General features: G+C 44.5%; 1 protein-coding gene across 1 annotated transcript in view; it reads left to right on the top strand.

Annotated features, from left to right (window-relative positions):
* Positions 1-17995: 17995 nt before the first annotated feature.
* The window catches only part of LHX8 (LIM homeobox 8), a 28150-nt gene continuing 21145 nt past the window's right edge, over positions 17996-25000 (top strand). Inside the window, exons 1-2 of the mRNA XM_075321122.1 lie at positions 17996-18143; positions 20520-20597. Coding sequence (XP_075177237.1) covers positions 18069-18143; positions 20520-20597 — 153 coding nt within the window. The 5' untranslated portion in view covers positions 17996-18068. The remainder of the gene's footprint in view (positions 18144-20519; positions 20598-25000) is intronic.

Genomic DNA, 25000 nt, shown 5'->3' with positions numbered 1-25000 from the left:
GCGGCGGAAGCGCGTCATCGTCACCCAGCAACCGAAGTCGCTCCACTATGAGTCACCGCCACACGTGACGAACAGTCACGTGAGGCAGCGGCGTCAGAGGGGCGAGCACGGAGCCCAGACGATATAGATACGCCCACAGCGTGAGAGTTGCCCGGAGACCGCGCATGCGCACTAGACCCGGGTAAATCAGAACATAGAGTATGACATAAACAATGCTTATTTCCCAAGAAAATATATTCAGAAACTGGTCCGCGCAATGGATAAAGTGCATGTGCATATTAATTATGTATAATCCGTGTTTTATAGAAAAACCTTATTTTTATAAAAAGGCATGTATACTTAAAAGATACACATACATACATGTGTTCCAGTATGTACAAACATATATATCCAATGAGACACATACATATAAATACAATACATGCATACATAAATATATATACAAGCAGACATAATGTGAACATAGAAATATGTATCAACCCCAAAATAAAAATAATACATGCATAGAAACGTGAAACCTGATGTGAAAAATTAAAACAGTGAAGTATAAGGTGAGTAGAAGTACACGAGAAGATATGTGTATGAGAAGATATGTGTATGAGGTGTCAAACAATATCATCTGTGTGTAGACATATGAAACTACGTCCATGCATAGTATGTACTTGGTATGTACTATGTGAAGTGTAATACAAGAATATATAAAAATGAATAGAAAAAGAGAACAATGATGTGTGAAAAAATCGCTGTGCAAGTGCATGGGTGAAAGAGGGGGGGGGGATGGAAAGGGGGGGGGAGGGGGGGAAGGAAGGAAAGGAAAAGAGTATGTGTACTCAAAAATAGTGTGATGTGTGGATATGTGAAACATGAATGCTGTAAAAAATCTTTAAGAAAAACACGGCATAAAAAATAATAAAGCACAAATACACCTAAACATAAGCATAGACCAATAAGATTTCTTGAGAGTAGATTCTAGATCCGCCGAGACATGGAATACACTCTTATCCTGGTTATGGTCAGAAACTACATAAAAAAATACACATCATGATGAAAAAACTGTGAGGGAGAAAAAGAATATAGTGAGACACAAAGTCAATAAAAATGAAAAGATAAAAGCCTATATTAAAAAAAACAGAGTAATCCCTGCCTAAATATATCCATGATCAAAAGGATACAAAACAGAACAGAAAAAGGTAAATAATTTAAATATTTTAAATACACAAGGAACGTACACTCACAATAGTGTAGAATCTATGTATATAAGTCTATATGAATATATATCCCTGTATATGTTCATAGAGGCACACCAAAACTTGGGATAGAGGTACAGGAATCAATATTGCATACAGGGAGACTTCTTATAAAAATGGAGTAAAACTAAGGTTCTCATTTAACCCCCTTGGATGTATGGTCCCTAAAGTCCAAATCCAGCGGCTTTCACATTGGGCCAATTTTTTGGCCACATTCCCTCCACGTATATTCACGGGAATGTGGTCAATGCCACGCACTTTCAATTGTGTTGAGTCACATTGGTGAAACTTTCTAAAATGTCTCGGAATTGTCTTAAGTGACTCAATATCCTCCTCCTTTTCTGCTGCCACGATATCGCGAATATGCTCCCTTACACGTACCTTTAGGGCACGTGTGGTCAGACCTACATAAATTTTCCCACAGGGACATGTTGTGTGCAAACATAGCCTAAAAAGGTTTTTTTTTTCTACAGCAAACCCCGGCGAATATATGTATATTTACAGCTAAGGCTAGTTTCACATATCCGGCTTTTCGATGGTTTGACGGATGCGGCGCACGCCAGTACAGTGTATACAATACAATGGCAGCACCACAACTTCCGGGTCAAATGTTCTGTCACATGACAGCATGTGACCGGAGCTTGTTGCGCTGCCAGTGTACCGTATACACTGTACTGGCGTGTGACGCATCCGCCAAACTGTCGAAAAGCCGTATGTGTGAAACCGGCCTAAGGCCAGGGCCCCACTTTGCGTTTCCACCTGCGTTTTTGGTGCTTTTTAGGTCCGTTTTGAGAAGCACCTTTTTCATGCCAAAAGGCATGCGTTTTGATTTCCCAGCAAAGTCTATGGAAAATGGGGATTTTCAGACCCCACTTTGCGTTTTAAAACGCTGCGTTTAATTTGCATATTTTGTGGCAAAAACCAATGCGTTTAAAGAAGCAGAATGTCAATTGTTTTTGCCATTTTGGGTGCGTTTTGCTAACATTGAAGTCAATGAGAAATGGCAAAAACCAAGATTCCATCAAATTCCTGCGTTTTACCTGCTTTTCCAGTGCAGAAAACATGCGTTTTGGACATCAAAATAATGATTTCATATGTCCCTTTACACACACACATAATCCGACAATTAAAAATAAGAATTTTAATAAATTATTGCTATTTTTCAATTAAATATCATATTACCGCTATAATTTCATTAACTTAATCTATTTTCATTATTTTTCACAAACATATAGATTGGTTTCTTTTTTTCCAATTTTTTCATAGAGTTTGACTGTTTAAACTTTATTAAGCAGTGTCTTGATGTTCAAAACGCATCTATCAAAACGCAGGTGAAAAAGGAAGCAAAAAGCGCTGAAAATGCATCTAAAACGCGGTAAATACGCATGCGTTTTCAGCGCTAAATTTCTGAAAAAGGCAACTTTGGTCAAATCAATTAAGCCCAAAACGTGCGTTTAGAACTGCAAGTAGGTGAACGCAAAGTGGGGCCCTAGCCTAAGTGGTGAAATCCAGCAATGGTAGCGTCCATCGGCATTAGTGGGCTGCTTGTTCATAGCTCCACATTTTTTTTTTCAACACTTTTAGAACTTTTAGAAAGTTACAAGTGCAGCTTCATTTTATTAGTGAGATTTCCAGGCACGTCTCATTTGCTTTCTGGGGTTTGTGGTTCTACATCACACGCAGCGGCACATGGGACCCAGGTGCTTTCTCGTCTGCACCCTTCATGTAGTCTGGAGGACATATCTTTAATTGCTCCCTATAATTGGGGCTTGCCCTTCTCACTTCCTCTCTTTACCCTGTCCACTGTGATGGGCTGCAGAGCGGTCTCGTCTGACCTGGCGGAGCGCGCAGCAGGATCAACGCCTGTGATGTCTCATCGGACATCTGGTAAATGCAGATTCTCATTTGCAGTTTCCAGGGAAATAAAATAATATTTAGGCTCAAAAAGAGTTAGAAAAAAAAACCTAAAAAACTTTAGCTCTGCACATGCAGTTTTGTTACAATGGATGGACAACCAGACGGAGGCTTCATGGATTGAGACAGAGGCTGAAAGTGAAGCTCCTGGGCCTAGTGCAAACTCTACAATAAAATCCCTATGGATGACATCAGGGGGAAACAGCTATACATTGAACATGCATTACCTCCATTGAAAAGTCATATACAATCCCTCATAGATTTAGTTTAACCATTCCCCAACTACACAATTTTCCTTTTTGAACTTTTATTTTTTCCTCCTGTTCCAGGAATCATAACTTGATGAGGTTTCTGGCAATATGGCCGTATGGGGCCAGGCTGCAGGTTGAAAATATACAGCTCCCAAGACCCATGTTTCAACTAAGAAGAGCTGTATCACACATACCATAGTCAGAGGCCGGATGTGATAGGTGAAGAAATGTTTTAACCCATGTTGTACTCGACAAGGAGATTTCTAGCTTTATTCTTCTCCTCCATCAGTCTGACAGCTCTACAGCAGTGCATGGAGACTTACTGCGCCAAGTGGAAATCAAACATTGAGGAGACTCAAACTGAAGAGACCTCAATTGTACCCAGCAAAGAAAAGGAGATATATTTCTTCACATGTGACAGCTTGTGCTCCCAACTGCTGACTGAGGTATGTGTGATACAGCTTTTGTCCGTTGCACACGGGTCTTGGGGGCCATGGATCTTTATTCTGCAGCCCATACTGACACATGACTAGGAGGGCCTGCAGTTTGAATTAAACCAGGGACTTCATTTTATCTCAGATAATCCCTTTAAGTAGTTAAACAATTGGGAAATTCGTAAAAAAAAAAAAAAAAATGTACTTGCTTGCTGCCATTTTTTCACTGTTTTCATTATTAAGTCATTGGAGCTGTGTGACAGCTTTTTATTGATACCATTAGTCCTGTTAGGGGGCTTGAGCTTGCAATCAATTGCTGGTATCATATACTACAACCACAATACAGTGAGAAAGACTCTCTCATATGACATCCGCTACTTTCAGTGGCTCCCAGCTGCCACAACAACCCATTGGTTCCCCTTGATCACATCACTGGAAGTCCATGACTGCATGCACCAGCAAGTGCATCATTTAAATGCATCTGTTAGCAACAATTATGTAGTTAAACTACAGCTCTGGCCATTGTATATGCAGGCAAAAGCGAGCTATATATTACATTTTCATACTCCCTGATATAGAGTTTGCAGCTTGATCCAGGTTTGACGTTTTTCTTGTGGGAGTGTCTCTCCCAGTACTACAGAGTGGATGTGAGGTCTGTGTGTGTCTCCCAGTAATATAGGCTGGATGTGAGGTCTGTGTCTCTCCCAGTAATATAGGCTGGATGTGAGGTCTGTGTCTCTCCCAGTAATATAGGCTGGATGTGAGATCTGTGTGTCTCTCCCAGTAATATAGGCTGGATGTGAGCTCTGTGTGTCTCTCCCGGTAATATAGGCTGAATATTAGGTCTGTGTGTCTCTCCCAGTAATATAAGCTGGATGTGAGCTCTGTGTGTCACTTCCAGTAATATAGGCTAGATGTGAGGTCTGTGTGTTTCTCCCAGTAATATAGGCTGGATGTGAGCTCTGTGTATCTCTCCCAGTAATATACAGTGCCTACAAGTAGTATTCAACCCCCTGCAGATTTAGCAGGTTTGATAAGATGCAAATAAGTTAGAGCCTGCAAACTTCAAACAAGAGCAGGATTTATTAACAGATGCATAAATCTTACAAACCAACAAGTTATGTTGCTCAGTTAAATTTTAATAAATTTTCAACATAAAAGTGTGGGTCAATTATTATTCAACCCCTAGGTTTAATATTTTGTGGAATAACCCTTGTTTGCAATTACAGCTAATAATCGTCTTTGATAAGACCTGATCAGGCCGGCACAGGTCTCTGGAGTTATCTTGGCCCACTCCTCCATGCAGATCTTCTCCAAGTTATCTAGGTTCTTTAGGTGTCTCATGTGGACTTTAATCTTGAGCTCCTTCCACAAGTTTTCAATTGGGTTAAGGTCAGGAGACTGACTAGGCCACTGCAACACCTTGATTTTTTCCCTCTTGAACCAGGCCTTGGTTTTCTTGGCTGTGTGCTTTGGGTCGTTGTCTTGTTGGAAGATGAAATGACGACCCATCTTAAGATCCTTGATGGAGGAGCGAAGGTTCTTGGCCAAAATCTCCAGGTAGGCCGTGCTATCCATCTTCCCAAGGATGCGGACCAGATGGCCAGGCCCCTTGGCTGAGAAACAGCCCCATAGCATGATGCTGCCACCACCATGCTTGACTGTAGGGATGGTATTCTTGGGGTCGTATGCAGTGCCATCCAGTCTCCAAACGTCACGTGTGTGGTTGGCACCAAAGATCTCGATCTTGGTCTCATCAGACCAGAGAACCTTGAACCAGTCTGTCTCAGAGTCCTCCAAGTGATCATGAGCAAACTGTAGACGAGCCTTGACATGACGCTTTGAAAGTAAAGGTACCTTACGGGCTCGTCTGGAACGGAGACCATTGCGGTGGAGTACGTTACTTATGGTATTGACTGAAACCAATGTCCCCACTGCCATGAGATCTTCCCGGAGCTCCTTCCTTGTTGTCCTTGGGTTAGCCTTGACTCTTCGGACAAGCCTGGCCTCGGCACGGGAGGAAACTTTCAAAAGCTGTCCAGGCCGTGGAAGGCTAACAGTAGTTCCATAAGCCTTCCACTTCCGGATGATGCTCCCAACAGTGGAGACAGGTAGGCCGAACTCCTTGGAAAGGTTTTGTACCCCTTGCCAGCCTTGTGACCCTCCACGATCTTGTCTCTGATGGCCTTGGAATGCTCCTTTGTCTTTCCCATGTTGACCAAGTATGAGTGCTGTTCACAAGTTTGGGGAGGGTCTTAATTAGTCAGAAAAGGCTGGGAAAAGAGATAATTAATCCAAACATGTGACGCTCATTGTTCTTTGTGCCTGAAATACTTCTTAATACTTTAGGGGAACCAAACAGAATTCTGGTGGTTTGAAGGGTTGAATAATAAATGACCCTCTGAATAAACTTTTCACAATTTTAAAAAAAAAAAAAAAAGAAGAAATAACATTCTATTTTGCTGCAGTGCATTTCACACTTCCAGGCTGATCTACAGTCCAAATGTCACAATGCCAAGTTAATTCCGAATGTGTAAACCTGCTAAATCTGCAGGGGGTTGAATACTACTTGTAGGCACTGTAGGCTGGATGTGAGCTCTGTATCTCTCCCAGTAATATAGGCTGGATGTGAGCTCTGCGTATCTCTCCCAGTAATATAGGCTGGATGTGAGCTCTGTGTATCTCTCCCAGTAATATAGGCTGAATGTGATATGTGTGTCTCTCCCAGTAATATAGGCTGGATGTGAGCTCTGTGTCTCTCCCAGTAATATAGGCTGGATGTGATGTCTGTGTGTCTCTCCCAGTAATATAGGCTGGATGTGAGATCTGTGTGTCTCTCCCAGTAATATAGGCTGGATGTGAGGTCTGTGTGTCTCTCCCAGTAATATAGGCTGGATGTGAGGTCTGTGTGTCTCTCCCAGTAATATAGGCTGGATGTGAGGTCTGTGTGTCTCTCCCAGTAATATAGGCTGGATGTGAGGTCTGTGTGTCTCTCCCAGTAATATAGGCTGGATGTGAGCTCTGTGTGTCTCTCCCAGTAATATAAGCTGGATGTGAGGTCTGTGTGTCTCTCCCAGTAATATGGGCTGGATGTGAGGTCTGTGTGTCTCTCCCAGTAATATAGGCTGGATGTGAGGTCTGTGTGTCTCTCCCAGTAATATAGGCTGGATGTGAGGTCTGTGTGTCTCTCCCAGTAATATAGGCTGGATGTAAGGTCTATGTATCTCTCCCAGTAACAGATCTGTTGCATGAGAGATGAAAACAGAAGTAGAAGTGTCTGATGATTGATGCATTTTTTTTTTTCTTTTCTTTCTCACATGACCCGAATAATAAATTAATAGGTCACTACTGCCAATTCCATCCATCATGCAATGGATAAGTTACATTCATTCAAATATTTTTTTTCCTAACAATGGAGCAGAGAAATAAAACGAACACAAGGAAATGTGAACATAGCCTAAAATCCACAATAAAAGATATATAAATATTGGTGGTGGTCAGTGGCGCACAATACTATGAGTGTAACACTGTGGATTATTCACTGTTTCGGGTGCACAGACTTCTGAAGGGGGTGTGCAGACATATGGGAGAGGGCACTGTACGGCGGGGGACGTGGGTTCCATTAAGGAGACCAGTGTATGGTTCTAGTTGGGCGTCGAATTGCTGCTTTGGCGTTAATCACGGTTATTTGTAATCGATATCCTCTCTATACAGTTAAATCAGCCGTCATCCATTTCATGCCAAATGCCAATGCCAACATTCAAGGTCTAAAGGCAATTACCACCCCTCATACTGGCGGGGGATGGAGGTCAGACCTTGACCCCCCGGGTCAACCCACTTCCTACTAAAACAGAAGGGAACTATTACCTTAGAGACCGCAGAGTCCTTGGGTCTGGAGATTTCCTATGTCAGACAAACTTCTCCAGCACCTGAAGCAGCCACATAAATAAACAGGACGGGCAGCGACAGGGGGAAATCCAGCAGAGCCGTCATTACACCTGTCAGCATCACAGTCAGGGAAACGGCCTGACAGATGCCACAAAAGTGGAGGGGAGGCCTGTCAGCTGTCTAAAAACTACAACTCCCAGCAAGCCCTGCCAGCCTGTGCCTATAATAATTGTGTGTTACAGTCTGTACTTAATACGAAAGCTGCATTCACATTTATGGAGGCTTCAGAGCTGCAATCATTGCTTGTTTATAGGATAACTCTACTTTCAAGTAACTTTTCAGGATAAGCTGTTGTATGTGTTTGTATAACAATTCTGTACATTACTTGACTTGTATCTGGCATTTTACACCAATTTCCCCTCTAGAGGTGCGATCAATAATTTACAATTGACCGATCTAGTGGATGGAGAATGATGTCTCCCATACACAGCACACCCAGAAATGAGGGATTCACTCTTCATTCCTCAACCCCTTCACACGCTGAGCCCACATTCTTGCTTGCACTTGATTGCTGAATTAATACATTAATTAATTCAGCCAAAAAAAATGAATCTGATGGGTAAACGGGAGGGAAAAAAAAGAAAAATAGCCAGGTGGGGAAGGGGTTAATTAGTACACAGGTAGAAGAATCTGCATTGAGAATATTAGAAAAAATTCCTAAGCAGTGTGGATGTGAATCCAGCTCTGGGGAGAGGTAAGAGACTTGTTAGAAAACTCAGCATCATCTTTCTGTGTCTCTGTCTGTTTTCTCACTCTGCTCCTCCTTTCCTCAGCCTAGAATACAATAGGTGTTGTAACCTGAAACCTCATTGTGTTGACAGCCCCCCTCGAGTAAAATGGAGTTGATCTGGGGGTTTTTTTTCTCTAAGTAGATGTTGAGTTAAGGAGGCAGAGCAGGTGGCTTAAAAAAAAAAAAAAAAAAAAAAAAGGGGCTCATAAGTGGAGATAGAAACAACTTTCTCTGATAAGATATTACAAGCTTTTTCTTGTATATATTTGTACCACTGATTTATTCAAAGTTTGTTTGAAGCACCATTCTCATAGGGTTTACTCTGGAGTCGGTGCATAGAGTCATTGGCCGGCCACATGGGTAGGACATAGTTCTCAAATATTGATATCATAGTTGCCCCATTGAACAGAGCCAAACTGAAAACTATGGGATCTTTTAGTTACCAGCTGGACTCTGGAATTTTTAAAAAACAAAAGGCAGAGGGAACAGTAAGATGTAAGTTATAGGTGGTTAGGCACGTGTCTGTCAACAAGTTTGTTAATTATTTTAACTACCAACCAGCAGAATTATGAATGCAGCTCTGAAGTATAACTTAGAATTCAGGCTGAAATTTACTTCTAGTCTAGTACATAATAAAAAATGTGATGCTTATAGAAGGTAAGTCACACATCTTTATCCATTACCATGGTGGATCTGGCTGTAGGAGTAAAATCCGATGTAAAAGTCACTGAAGAAAGATCTCAACGTGAAAGCGGCTATTTAGAGCAATTCTCCAACTCCTTATGAGCCACAGTATTGTTCTCAATGTCAGGTTAGGAAAGTAGCCGTATAATATAATCCTGTAATGACCGGTGAATTCTGTATTTATCGTTGATGTAGAAAAATCTGACTGCCCCACAATATAATTAGAGATCAGCTACACTGAACTGCATCTGAGAGCGACTTACTGACTGTTTCCAATAACAACCAGCAGAATGCAGCTCTGGAGTACAGTAGGGAAAACTCAGGATCAGTAATGTAATGTATGTACACAGTGACTGCACCAGCAGAATAGTGAGTGCAGCTCTGGAGTATAATACAGGATGTAACTCAGGATCAGTAATGTATGTACACAGTGACTGCACCAGCAGAATAGTGAGTGCAGCTCTGAAGTATAATACAGGAGGTAACTCAGGATCAGTACAGGATCAGTAATGTAATATATGTACACAGTGACTGCACCAGCAGAATAGTGAGTGCAGCTCTGAAGTATAATACAGGAGGTAACTCAGGATCAGTAGAGCATAAGTAATGTAATGTATGTACACAGTGACTGCACCAGCAGAATAGTGAGTGCAGCTCTGGAGTATAATACAAGATGTAACTCAGGATCAGTAATGTATGTACACAGTGACTGCACCAGCAGAATAGTGAGTGCAGCTCTGGAGTAGAATACAGGATGTAACACAGGATCAGTAATGTAATGTATGGACACAGTGATTCCACCAGCAGAATAGTGAGTGCAACTCTGGAGTGTAGTACTCGTGTAGTACTCGTGTAGTACTCAGGATGAGTACAGGATCAGTAATGTAATGTAATGTACGTACACAGTGACTCCGCCAGCAGAATAGGGAGTATTACACAGGAGGTAAAACACGATCAGTAATGTAATGTATGTACACAGTGACTGCACCAACAGAATAGTGAGTGCAGCTCTGAAATATAATACAGGTGGTAACTCAGGATCAGTAATGTAGTGTATATACACAGTGACTGCACCAACAGAATAGTGAGTGCAGCTCTGGAGTATAATACAGAATGTAACTCAGGATATGTACACAGTGACTGCACCAGCTGAATAGTGAGTGCAGCTCTGGAGTATAATACAGGAGGTAACTCAGGATCAGTACAGGATCAGCAACGTCTTATCAATATGCTCAACTTAAAACATAAACTTGTGCCCTTCGTCATCGCCATTTTGTTAATTTGGCTGCTCTGTATGAAGAATGTTTTGTCCTTTTTCTGTTTATAATATTTTATATATTTAGCTGTTAGATGTATTACTGGCTGTGATCCTCACTTGCGTATTTTCTTTATAATATATGCGACTAGAGGTGAATATATCTTTGCCTTGTGCATTTTGTGAGTTGTCGGCCATTACGATGTATTTGCAAATTAACTCAATAAAATTTAGATTTGTTTTTAATAAATTTATAACATTGGGCCCATTGTGGCCTCTGTACGAGCGAACGAACCAAGGGTAGATTGGTGCATGACTATACGTGCATTTATTCAACCATTTTTTACTTGTCCAGGTCAATCTACAAATAAACCGGAGCTCAGCTCATCATTTGGCACAAACTTATTTGGAATAAGAAATGTTTTTAACCACAATCTTACATAGGACTGCAAATAAGATAGTTCAGAATTACCGTTTTTAGTTAACATTATGCATATAGAGAATGATATGCAACATAAACTCTATGTGCAAATATATAGAGAAAAATACAATCGTCCGCATATGTATAATACATAAACCTACCTTATATTTACAGCCCACGTCTACGACAATCCAAGTCAGGGAGGAGGATGCAGGTGTAATACCGTACCTGGGAGGGAGAAACTGAATATATTGTTACTTTTGAAACTATTTAGATTTGTAATTTGTTACAATATATTAATTATTAAATATATCTACATATTACCATATGTATATATAATTTTTTTATTTATTTATACACTCATTTTCCTTGCAATATATAATAAATCATATATGTCATAGCTTATTTTATCAACAGAAGTAATATCTCAGTGAACAGGATCCTAAAGATCTAGTGGTCTAAGGCTATGTGCCCACGGGACTCTGTATCTGCGGATTTTTCTGCATCAAAATCTGCAACTTTCCCCCGGAATCCACACCTTTTCATAGGTGCGGATTTGACGCGGATTTTGTTGCAGATTTTGCGATTTTTTTTTAAATTCAATTGAATAGGCAAAATCCGCACCAAAATCCGCAACAATAATTGACATGCTGCAGATTTTTCCGCACGAAAATCCGCACAATTTCCGCTGCGGAAAAATCCGCAGCGTGGGCACAGCATTTCCCAAATGCCATAGAAATGGCTGGGGAGTAGCTGTGCTGCAGATTTCTGGAAAATCCGTGGCTTTTCCGCGAGAAATCCGCGGCAAAATCCGCGCATTTCCCGCAGCGTGGGCACATAGTCTAAAGGCCCTGTCACACACAGAGATAAATCTGTGGCAGATCTGTGGTTGCAGTGAAATTGTGGACAATCAGTGCCAGGTTTGTGGCTGTGTACAAATGGAACAATATGTCCATGATTTCACTGCAATCACAGATCTGCCAAAGATTTATCTGTGTGTGTGATGGGGTCTTTTGACTAAATGACCAGTGAATAAATAATAAAAATAATCCCCTGTCATTGGGATAGAATAAATTTTGATTTATTTTATTATTGTATTTTTGCAGGAAATATTTCATTTTTTCCCCCCAAGATTTTGCATCTATACTAAAGTTGAAATAAAGTATTATTTATTATTATTAATAATAATCATAAATTATTAATAATAATGGGGAAAAAACTGAATAAATGTTTGACTTTTTTAATTATAGATTATAAATCAATAAAGAATAGTAATATTTTCCCACATTGCCCCAGGTTGGCACGCTTGTGCGCAGAACTTGGAGCCACCGCGTGGTTTGTAGGACACTTCAGGACCTGTAATCCTCTGTGCCCTCCCAGTCATTGCCTGCACCCCAGATTCTTTACTAATAACCTGTGTTTACTCTGTGTGCTATGCTTAAACCAGTCCTAAATAATCTCCTAGACTCATAATTTACTAATTCCCATTTATTTCATTAAAATATCAAGTTTCAATGGGGGCAGATAGGGCAGAGCATGGTGCCCAGGAGATGAATGGGACCTGTCAATGGAACCTGTGGAGTAGAAGGCAGGGCAAAGTATAGGGATTGTTCATGTTTTGGGTGAACATTCGTCAGTGCGTTCTTTTCAGGTTATTATTAGCAGATTATATATATTACAGCCTCGTGAATGATCATTGATTTAACTAAGATCTGTATTACGGTATATTACATTGTATACACCAAGGAAGAGGGCAATGAACCAGGATGTCCATCCAGAACAGGCTCTATTTACAAACGCATTCTCAATATTTATATATCAGTGCGATACTTTATACTCTAGGTTCTATAGAAGATGCACCGACCGTCTACATGTTCTGACCTTTTAATGTATATATGAACAGTATAAGAAATAAAGTGCCATCTAGTATGTCTTGTGTGCTATTGCTGCTGTGATAGAATGCTACATATAGATACTGTAGCCATACGTTTACCTGCAGTCCTATGTAAACAAGATTACACACAGCAAAATGCAAAAGAATTCTACTCCTAATGGAGCATATAGCATGCAAAAAAAACTCAAAACACATGCATTATTTGCTTTAGATGTTTCTGAACTGTAGGAAAAAGGAAAGCGACTCATGGGACAACATAAAATATCCCAGAGCACATGCACTAGTTCTTGCCACAAAATTTGGGGATATTTGTACGCCAATCATGGGGTGGTTCAAGGAAGATTACACCTCTAACATGAGTGGCGAGCTCCTCCAAATGCGCCAGGTCAATAATGTACCAGACGTTGGATCATTTTTGGTGTCAGCACGGATACATACTTATTCCAAATGGCGCACTGTCTCCTACACCAGTTTGGCGCACACTGCGAAAACATTCTGTTAGTTTATTCTGTTACTGTTTTGCACCTGCAAAAAAAAAATAAAAAATGACCATGTGAAAGAGAGAAGTGGAGTCAGGATTGTCACCAAATTTTATTATTAACGTGTCCGTTTTTGCACAAATTAATATAGATAGTCAACAAAGGGCGAGTTAATAATCCGTTCCTGTTTTTTCAGGAGTTTTTGAAGTAGAAACTAATGAAAGGAACCTGAGCAGAAACTCTCCAAATCTTGAAAATACAAAACTCAAAAACTTGGAGATTCCCCTCGGTTTCTCCTCTGAATACTCTGCTGACCATGTGTCCATAGCCCACCTGTGCAATAAAACTTGCGGTCTTTGAACTTTTCACAGTTTTTGGAGAGTTTTTGCTGTGAACACATTGCACAAAGTGATTTTGAACCATTTTTTTTTTCTTTTCTTGTTTTGCGGACTTCTATTTGGGCAACACTTTGCAGACCTTTCCTTTAGGATTCACTTCAAAAAGACTCTTTCTTTCCACCAGGCACTTACAAAACATTCTCATGAAGAAAGAAAAAAACAAAACTCTAAAAACTTACTCTCAGGCTATGTGCGCACGTTTCATTTTTTCATGCGTTTACGCAGCGTTTTAAACCGCAGCGTAAACGCATGCGTTCTGCGTCCCCAGCAAAGTCTATGACAATTAAGCAAATTCCATGCGCACGTTGCGTTTTAAAATGTAGCATTTTGGATGCCAAATTTTTGACAAAATCAAAGCGTTCTAAAAAGCAACATGTCACTTGTTTTGTGCGTTTTGGATGCATTTTCCTCTTTTTCTCTGGGAAAGCAAGCATCCAAAACGCATCCATTCTGCACTCAAAATGCATCTAAAATGCAACGTTTTATTTGTCACGCCAGAATGCAACGTGCGCAGATACCCTAAGGGTATGTGCACACAACAATCTTTTAGATGCCAGCATACTCACATCAAATTTGAAGCAGAAGATTCTTCAGGAAAACAACAGCAAACAATATGTTCATTCTTCATAACATTTTTTGTATTATATTATTATTATTTATTTATTTAATTTTTTTTCAGGTGGGTCCCAGGCAGTATCTGCCTGAAAAAAACATGTTTTCTGCACATAACCTGATCAACACAGAATTAACTTCCTATAGGAATTAACTGGGCAACTTATGCAATATTTTTTTAGGAGGATTTTGGAGAGGAAAAATGAAAAAAAAAATATAATTAAATATTTTTAGTTGATATTTTTACAATTTTTCCTCTCTGAAAACCACTGTGTGCACGAACTCTTACGCTAAATTCCCACAATAAGTATTTGATGTAGCAAAATTTCTGCACCTATTATGTACATTAGGTTACTTGCGTTTTGTTTTTTTTTTAATCTCATTTTTGACTCTGTGTTCTTTGTCTCTTTTTAGGGGTGTCATGCTTTATATAAAGTATTTGGCTGTCAAAACCTTATGGATACAGCCAGGTGCACATTACATGCGGTTTTCGTGCATTTTCACAGCAGAAACTCACGCATTTTTGTTTTTTTTACCTGTGAATTTCCATATCCAATGCAATTCTACAGCGAAATTCTGCAAGAGAAATTGCCACGCTGCGGATTTGAAGCACGCGCCGCAGGACAGTTTACACTGAATAAAAAAGAAGCGCCATGGACAGGAGATTTCCATCAATCCCATCCACTTTCTTGGGGCTGTAAGATGCTAAGTTTCTGCTGCAGCAAAAAAACTCAGCGTAAAAAAAAACTCACCAAAAACTCATCGTGGGCACAAGTTAGATAAAGTGTCTCCTGCAGGTGTGTGAAATCTATCACACGTCGTGCGCCACCGGAATCACTGTATTTATGGTCTGCTATTAGTAAATCTACTGCTATAGATTTAGACCTAAATACACAGTCATGTAACATAGCAGAGCCAAGTCTGTTACCTCTTGTGCAGTCCACCTTTTGTGCAGTTTTGGGCTGGTTTTACACATGACAGTTTTTGGAAAAATATCACTGCAGTTTTTGATGCAGTGTTTTTATCCAAAGAGTAAAGAATTCATAAGGAATGGGAAATCTAAACTAAGGACTGCTACTTCTTCTTGCTGGATCTCTTAGATCACACATTCAGGATTTGCTGAATATTTTACATCAGTATTTTTAAGCCAAAATCAGAAGTGGAACAATCAGAGGATAAGTATAATAGAATCACAAGCACCACTTCCTCTATTTCTCGTTTTGGCTACAAATATTGACGTAAAAAATAAATAAATAAATAAAACAACTCCCCAAATACTGAACGTGTGCATGTGGCCTTATACTAAAAACTGCATCAGGATTTTATCTGTACAGGGTTATTTTGTTGCAATTCTGTCTTAATAACTGATGGCAAAACTGGAATTCTCACAAAAACAAAACAAACAAAAAACAACAACACATGAAGTCATATTGAATCCTCTATTTGCAAATATCTGCACAACTCTCTTTCAATTGCTTTTTGTCTTGTGTTATTTGTGCTTTTCTAGTATTTTTTAATGACTTTATTTTTAGGATTTATTTTGTACATGCATAGTTTATGCTGTTCTATAAAAAAGCCTATGGAGAAAAAAATTGGCAAAAATAAATAAATATTATATATAACAATTACACCCATGCACACCTAATATAAAAGATGCAGCAGTGTAGAGATAAAAAGTAATTGATCCTGATGCTGTATTATAAATGTCAAATGCCAGAATATTTCACAGAATTTTTAATAGTTTACTATAGACTTTAAGGCCAGATCAGTTTTAAATCTAAAATTAAATTATATTTTACTATAAATAATACTATTAAAAATGTTAATATCCAGCATGAGAATCCAGCCTAATGGATCATGCAAGAAATCTATAGTAAAAAAATAAATAAAATAAAATTATATTGTAATATTAATATATTATTTATTGGAAAAATAAATATTGGAATAAAAATATGTTTTCATATATATATATATATATATATATATATATATATATATATATATATTTAAAAATAAATATTGGGAAAAATAGAGATTATATATAATATATATAATTTTTATTTTTCCAATATTTATTTTTAAATAAAAAAATTTATATATAATTTTATATAAAACAAATATTGGAAAAAATAAAAATTATATATAATTATATATAATTTCTATTTTTTCCAATATTTATTTTTAAATAAAATTATATATAATATATATATTTTACTATTAATATATTATTTATTGGAAGGGTTTACAGAGACATATTTAACCTTAATTACTACATCGCCCCAGTCCAGTGTTATCTGTTTTATAAACAGGACTGTGCATTGTGCACATCAGGAATCAAATGGAAAATGTGAGCAAGTGGTGCAGCAGAGATGATTTGGCTTGTAACCAATGGAAACTGTAAATTGTCCAAACATCACAACCCCAAAGAGTTCAATGACAAACCCAGCTCTGCTACATCTGTTAATAAAGCATCTATTTATTATCCAAATTGCAAACCTGGTGTCCTTACCTGGAGCTGAACCCTGCAGCAAATCTATGGGAAAATAAAGTTATCAGCAGTAATGATCCCCTAAAGTGGAGGCGATCCTGGTGATGAAGGTGATGAGGATGATGAGGTGCTTCTGCCCAGCTCCTGCCCATCAGGGCTCTGCAGCTCAGTGATTTGGCTTTTCCCCTGTGTCAGGCAGGAGCTGGATGGTAATTAGCACCACACTGTTTGGGGTAGGCTTGATTTTTGCTAGCTCCTCACATATGATTTGGGGTCACTCACATGTTGTGTTTTATCCTAATGAGAAAGGTTTAATAATAAGGTTTTAGAGAAGAGACCAAGTGATAGAAAAGCACAGAAAGGCTGCGGCTCCTGGGGGTCTCTGGAGGGGCTCAGCAAGTACAGTACATGGGGGATGGGCAGAACTACTGGCCTCAGCAGGTTACACTCCAGAATGTCAGGCGTTGTAGTTCTTTACTAGTCTTTATTGAGGATCAGACTGAGGGGGACTATAAGTCGCAGCAAGTCCTGCTATAGGTTGTATGCTACTGGTCTTTGTGAAGATGGATAACTGGGGAACTAAGAGGTACTCCTGGGAATACAGGAATGTTTATGCCCCCAACTTTCTATTGGGGAACTACAGGTCGCAGCATGCTGTCCCATCATTGCCTCAGGGGTTTTAAATGCCTATATGGCTTCGTTTGTTTGGTATTCTGGATAAAAGGAGACTACAAGTCGCAGTTGCCTGAGCTGTCTGGAAGAGTGGGTGAAGTGTCGGCTTGCTGGCTTGTAGACTGCTGGTCTGATATTAGAGCAGTCCATAGCCAGGTGCTGGGGAGGAACTACAGGTGACAGCACAACTTAGAATGGCAACTGCTCCTCAAGCCCCCAACCTCTGCAAACTGTACCCTAGTGATGGAGAGCTGTCCTCCCGGCTGAGCAGGGGGACTACAAGCCTCAGCAGCTCTGCTGTACTATATAGGGTGATGATGTTTGGATAGTGGGGAACTACAAGTCCCAACATGATAAATGCTTTGTTTAAATTCCCTTCTTTATTTGTAAATGCAATTGTTGTTTTTCAGCCCTGGTGACATTGGCCCTGTCCTGGTGAAGACCCCCAGCAGGAGGAGGGGGATCGGGCTGTGGAGGTGCGGCCATGCAGCTGGAGGAACGTTATGTTGTGCTCTCTGGTACCACCCACTCGCAAACAAAAACTTTTCATCTGGGAGGACAGAGGCAGTGGAAGCGGCTGTCAGGGAGTGAGGGGCCTGGATCCGAGCTGTGGGGATGTGAGAGCCTGAGCCTGCAGTGCCATGTATTGGAAGAGCGAGCAGATGTTCCTCTGTAAACTGGAAGATAAGGTTCTCCCTGCGGTGCCGGCCGACGAGGTGAGGGCAGCGCCGGCCGACGGGGTGAGGGCAGAGACGAGGTGAGGGCAGCGCCGGCCGACGGGGTGAGGGCAGAGACGAGGTGAGGGCAGCGCCGGCCGACGGGGTGAGGGCAGAGACGAGGTGAGGGCAGAGACGAGGTGAGGGCAGCGCCGGCCGACGGGGTGATGGCGACAAGGGCAGCCGGTCGACGGGGTAAGGGCAGCTCCAGCTGACCTGGACGCAAACTGCTTTGGCACAGTCGACTCTTGGGGCTGCAGAACCCCCCCCCCCTAGCCTCTCAGTGACCGATGTTAATTAGTGATATTTTCTGCTTCTCCAGATCCCTGCAACATTCTTAATTAATTTCTGCAGTGAGGTTATAAGCTAAAATACGCAATATAATAATTTTGGCTAATACTATAAATATAGTTGCACAGGGAAAACACAATATATAGCAGTCTAATGCACTCTACACAGCAGACTAGCGATGTGTGCAGGCAGATCCAGTATCGATGGAAATTGTGCAAAATTCTAATTGAGGAAGATTTTAGAATATATGCAGATTCCTCTAACTTCAGATCTGCAATGTTTGTACTGCGATACAGTATAGGGTAAATGTTATATAACATGCAGAAATTTACATAAAAAACTATATTATATAGGGCCTATATTTATTGATGTATTATAATATACAACATCTATAAACGATACTTCGGATTATTCTACATTATGTTGACCCATGTCTACATCCAGGTATTTCCCTTAATTACAGTCTGCGTGTGTGTGTGTATGTATATATATGTATATATATATATGTATGTATGTATATATATATATATATATATATATATATATATATATATATATATATATATATAATTTTAGTAATAGGGGGCGGAAATATTTTATAACAAATCTATAGAATCCTTCGTGTGTGTGTGTATATATAACATTTCTTTCTTTTCCTCCCTTTTTCTCTTCACCTTCATTATTGCTTTTATCATCTTTATTAAAACGGGTCCTAGGAAACCAGAGTAAAATCTCCAATTCTGGTGTAGAAAGTGATTTTCATGGACGGATTTTATTTATTTTTGCAACCTATATAGAAACAAATATAATAGTAAAGATCTTTATAGAAATCTTATTTATTCATGGATTTAACCATAGTTTTTTTCCTATAAAAAAAACCCCAAAACAAATCTTCTGCAGATCTAAATACTGGAAAATAAAAAAGCAGAATGAACGAAACCCCCTGCTATAATATATTCGATGTCCGATATCTGCATTTTTATTTATTAATAATAATAATAATAATAATTATTATTATATCGATCACATGATACCATCTTTTGTCTTTTTCATCCTCCATTAGATATGTATTCCTTGTATAATATCTCTCTTCCCCATGAATCTGCTGCAGGAGATTTGTAATATTAGCTGCGATCTTCGAAGTTTATACATCGATATTTCCCATTCGTCTCCTCAGTTTCGGACGCGTTTTTCCTCCGTATTTTTCCGCCTTTTATATAACATGTGGATTGTGCGGCAAGATCGTCCTTACTTGCTCGGTATGAACCCGTGGATTTATAGTTGTGGAGTCTCATCCTCCAGAAGGACTACAACTCCATTTCTCCCCTTGAAGGATAACTGGATAAACTGCATTAATTCTACAAAACGAATCTGTGCAGGAAATATCCGATCGTGCAGGCGATGATCGGATGATTTGTGCACAGATGTAGCAGCGCTGATTGTTAAATTGCGCAGACACAGATGAAGCAGATTCGATTTGGCTCATTTTGCTTATTTTTTTTTAATGTATTAAATGCGGATTTTTTTTCTTGCACTGGATGGTTGGATAGATCTGGATCGGTGACTCCGGGAATATCCGCAGTTATCCGGTGATCCCTCCTCACTTTGCAGAGATTTTTTTTTTTCTCGCTATTTTTGGGCCCCTGCTTATCCCCCCAATACACAATGTCCGGGTCCTCCCAGGTGGAGGGCGCGGTGTAATCAGCGGCAGGTGGACCCGGGCATCTTATCGCCGGTGGGGGGGAGGGGGATTCGGGTTAATTTACGACATTTTCTTCCAATCGTCCCCTGGAGACCCCGCGACAATTACCCTGGAGTGTCCGATTATAAAACCTCTTCACTTTACAAAGGTCACAGCAGAGAAGCGGCGAGAGGCGGCCACAGTACGCAGGGGGTTAAATAGCGCCGAAAGCGCGCGCGGAGCCAGAGATACGCACGTGTGATCCCTGGACGCAGGGGGCTGGGTGACTGCGGATGAGCGGCGCTGAGCAGGGTCTGGCGGGTGAGCGGCGCGGGTCTGGCGGGTGACTGGTGCGGGGCGCTGCACCCCGGAATCTCACGTTCTTCTTGGTGGTTTTTCCACAGTTCACCTCCCTTATGTCCGAGGAGTGCGGGGGAGCAGCGCTGAGCATGGGCCGGAGCCGCAAGACCGAGGGCGGCCTGGTGAGTGCAGACAGACAAGACCTGGCCATGTGTGATGGGGGCTGCTGCAGGGGATAGCTGGGCATGTGTGATGGGGGCTGCTGCTGCAGGGGATAGCTGGGCATGTGTGATGGGGGCTGCTGCTGCAGGGGATAGCTGGGCATGTGTGATGGGGGCTGCTGCTGCAGGGGATAGCTGGGCATGTGTGATGGGGGCTGCTGCTGCTGCAGGGGATAGCTGGGCATGTGTGATGGGAGCTGCTGCTGCTGGGGATAGCTGGGCATGTGTGATGGGGGGGCTGCTGCTGCTGCAGGGGATAGCTGGGCATGTGTGATGGGGGGGCTGCTGCTGCTGCAGGGGATAGCTGGGCATGTGTGATGGGGGGGCTGCTGCTGCTGCAGGGGATAGCTGGGCATGTGTGATGGGGGGGATGCTGCTACTGCAGGGGATAGCTGGGCATGTGTGATGGGGGGGCGGCTGCTGCTGCTGCAGGGGATAGCTGGGCATGTGTGATGGTGGGGCGGCTGCTGCTGCTGCAGGGGATAGCTGGGCATGTGTGATGGTGGGGCGGCTGCTGCTGCTGCAGGGGATAGCTGGGCATGTGAGATGGTGGGGCGGCTGCTGCTGCTGCAGGGGATAGCTGGGCATGTGTGATGGGGGGGTGGCTGCTGCTGCTGCAGGGGATAGCTGGGCATGTTTGATGGGGGTGCTGCTGCAGGAGATAGCTGGGCATGTGTGATGGGGGTGCTGCTGCAGGGGATAGCTGGGCATGTGTGATGGGGGTGCTGCTGCAGGGGATAGCTGGGCATGTGTGATGGGGGTGCTGCTGCAGGGGATAGCTGGGCATGTGTGATGGGAGCTGCTGCTGCTGGGGATAGCTGGGCATGTGTGATGGGAGCTGCTGCTGCTGGGGATAGCTGGGCATGTGTGATGGGAGCTGCTGCTGCTGGGGATAGCTGGGCATGTGTGATGGGAGCTGCTGCTGCTGGGGATAGCTGGGCATGTGTGATGGGAGCTGCTGCTGCTGGGGATAGCTGGGCATGTGTGATGGGAGCTGCTGCTGCTGGGGATAGCTGGGCATGTGTGATGGGAGCTGCTGCTGGGGATAGCTGGGCATGTGTGATGGGAGCTGCTGCTGGGGATAGCTGGGCATGTGTGATGGGAGCTGCTGCTGCTGCTGGGGATAGCTGGGCATGTGTGATGGGGGCTGCTGCTGCAGGGGATAGCTGGGCATGTGTGATGGGGGCTGCTGCTGCAGGGGATAGCTGGGCATGTGTGATGGTGGGGCGGCTGCTGCTGCTGCAGGGGATAGCTGGGCATGTGTGATGGTGGGGCGGCTGCTGCTGCTGCAGGGGATAGCTGGGCATGTGTGATGGTGGGGCGGCTGCTGCTGCTGCAGGGGATAGCTGGGCATGTGTGATGGTGGGGCGGCTGCTGCTGCTGCAGGGGATAGCTGGGCATGTGTGATGGTGGGGCGGCTGCTGCTGCTGCAGGGGATAGCTGGGCATGTGTGATGGTGGGGCGGCTGCTGCTGCTGCAGGGGATAGCTGGGCATGTGTGATGGTGGGGCGGCTGCTGCTGCTGCAGGGGATAGCTGGGCATGTGTGATGGTGGGGCGGCTGCTGCTGCTGCAGGGGATAGCTGGGCATGTGTGATGGTGGGGCGGCTGCTGCTGCTGCAGGGGATAGCTGGGCATGTGTGATGGTGGGGCGGCTGCTGCTGCTGCAGGGGATAGCTGGGCATGTGTGATGGTGGGGCGGCTGCTGCTGCTGCAGGGGATAGCTGGGCATGTGTGATGGTGGGGCGGCTGCTGCTGCTGCAGGGGATAGCTGGGCATGTGTGATGGTGGGGCGGCTGCTGCTGCTGCAGGGGATAGCTGGGCATGTGTGATGGTGGGGCGGCTGCTGCTGCTGCAGGGGATAGCTGGGCATGTGTGATGGTGGGGCGGCTGCTGCTGCTGCAGGGGATAGCTGGGCATGTGTGATGGTGGGGCGGCTGCTGCTGCTGCAGGGGATAGCTGGGCATGTGTGATGGTGGGGCGGCTGCTGCTGCTGCAGGGGATAGCTGGGCATGTGTGATGGTGGGGCGGCTGCTGCTGCTGCAGGGGATAGCTGGGCATGTGTGATGGTGGGGCGGCTGCTGCTGCTGCAGGGGATAGCTGGGCATGTGTGATGGTGGGGCGGCTGCTGCTGCTGCAGGGGATAGCTGGGCATGTGTGATGGTGGGGCGGCTGCTGCTGCTGCAGGGGATAGCTGGGCATGTGTGATGGTGGGGCGGCTGCTGCTGCTGCAGGGGATAGCTGGGCATGTTTGATGGGGGTGCTGCTGCAGGAGATAGCTGGGCATGTGTGATGGGGGTGCTGCTGCAGGAGATAGCTGGGCATGTGTGATGGGGGTGCTGCTGCAGGGGATAGCTGGGCATGTGTGATGGGGGTGCTGCTGCAGGGGATAGCTGGGCATGTGTGATGGGAGCTGCTGCTGCTGGGGATAGCTGGGCATGTGTGATGGGAGCTGCTGCTGCTGGGGATAGCTGGGCATGTGTGATGGGAGCTGCTGCTGCTGGGGATAGCTGGGCATGTGTGATGGGAGCTGCTGCTGGGGATAGCTGGGCATGTGTGATGGGAGCTGCTGCTGGGGATAGCTGGGCATGTGTGATGGGAGCTGCTGCTGGGGATAGCTGGGCATGTGTGATGGGAGCTGCTGCTGCTGGGGATAGCTGGGCATGTGTGATGGGAGCTGCTGCTGCTGGGGATAGCTGGGCATGTGTGATGGGAGCTGCTGCTGCTGGGGATAGCTGGGCATGTGTGATGGGAGCTGCTGCTGCTGGGGATAGCTGGGCATGTGTGATGGGAGCTGCTGCTGGGGATAGCTGGGCATGTGTGATGGGAGCTGCTGCTGCTGGGGATAGCTGGGCATGTGTGATGGGAGCTGCTGCTGCTGGGGATAGCTGGGCATGTGTGATGGGAGCTGCTGCTGCTGGGGATAGCTGGGCATGTGTGATGGGAGCTGCTGCTGCTGGGGATAGCTGGGCATGTGTGATGGGAGCTGCTGCTGCTGGGGATAGCTGGGCATGTGTGATGGGAGCTGCTGCTGGGGATAGCTGGGCATGTGTGATGGGGGCTGCTGCTGCTGCAGGGGATAGCTGGGCATGTGTGATGGGAGCTGCTGCTGCTGGGGATAGCTGGGCATGTGTGATGGGGGGGCTGCTGCTGCTGCAGGGGATAGCTGGGCATGTGTGATGGGGGGGCTGCTGCTGCTGCAGGGGATAGCTGGGCATGTGTGATGGGGGGGCTGCTGCTGCTGCAGGGGATAGCTGGGCATGTGTGATGGGGGGGATGCTGCTACTGCAGGGGATAGCTGGGCATGTGTGATGGGAGCTGCTGCTGCTGGGGATAGCTGGGCATGTGTGATGGGAGCTGCTGCTGCTGGGGATAGCTGGGCATGTGTGATGGGAGCTGCTGCTGCTGGGGATAGCTGGGCATGTGTGATGGGAGCTGCTGCTGGGGATAGCTGGGCATGTGTGATGGGAGCTGCTGCTGGGGATAGCTGGGCATGTGTGATGGGAGCTGCTGCTGGGGATAGCTGGGCATGTGTGATGGGAGCTGCTGCTGGGGATAGCTGGGCATGTGTGATGGGAGCTGCTGCTGCTGCTGGGGATAGCTGGGCATGTGTGATGGGGGCTGCTGCTGCAGGGGATAGCTGGGCATGTGTGATGGGGGCTGCTGCTGCAGGGGATAGCTGGGCATGTGTGATGGTGGGGCGGCTGCTGCTGCTGCAGGGGATAGCTGGGCATGTGTGATGGTGGGGCGGCTGCTGCTGCTGCAGGGGATAGCTGGGCATGTGTGATGGTGGGGCGGCTGCTGCTGCTGCAGGGGATAGCTGGGCATGTGTGATGGTGGGGCGGCTGCTGCTGCTGCAGGGGATAGCTGGGCATGTGTGATGGTGGGGCGGCTGCTGCTGCTGCAGGGGATAGCTGGGCATGTGTGATGGTGGGGCGGCTGCTGCTGCTGCAGGGGATAGCTGGGCATGTGTGATGGTGGGGCGGCTGCTGCTGCTGCAGGGGATAGCTGGGCATGTGTGATGGTGGGGCGGCTGCTGCTGCTGCAGGGGATAGCTGGGCATGTGTGATGGTGGGGCGGCTGCTGCTGCTGCAGGGGATAGCTGGGCATGTGTGATGGTGGGGCGGCTGCTGCTGCTGCAGGGGATAGCTGGGCATGTGTGATGGTGGGGCGGCTGCTGCTGCTGCAGGGGATAGCTGGGCATGTGTGATGGTGGGGCGGCTGCTGCTGCTGCAGGGGATAGCTGGGCATGTGTGATGGTGGGGCGGCTGCTGCTGCTGCAGGGGATAGCTGGGCATGTGTGATGGTGGGGCGGCTGCTGCTGCTGCAGGGGATAGCTGGGCATGTGTGATGGTGGGGCGGCTGC

This window comes from Anomaloglossus baeobatrachus, chromosome 8 (assembly GCF_048569485.1).
Source record: "Anomaloglossus baeobatrachus isolate aAnoBae1 chromosome 8, aAnoBae1.hap1, whole genome shotgun sequence".
NCBI lineage: Eukaryota > Metazoa > Chordata > Amphibia > Anura > Aromobatidae > Anomaloglossus > Anomaloglossus baeobatrachus.
The sequence above is the reverse complement of the archived record's forward strand: the minus strand, read 5'-3'. Positions and strand labels throughout refer to the sequence as shown.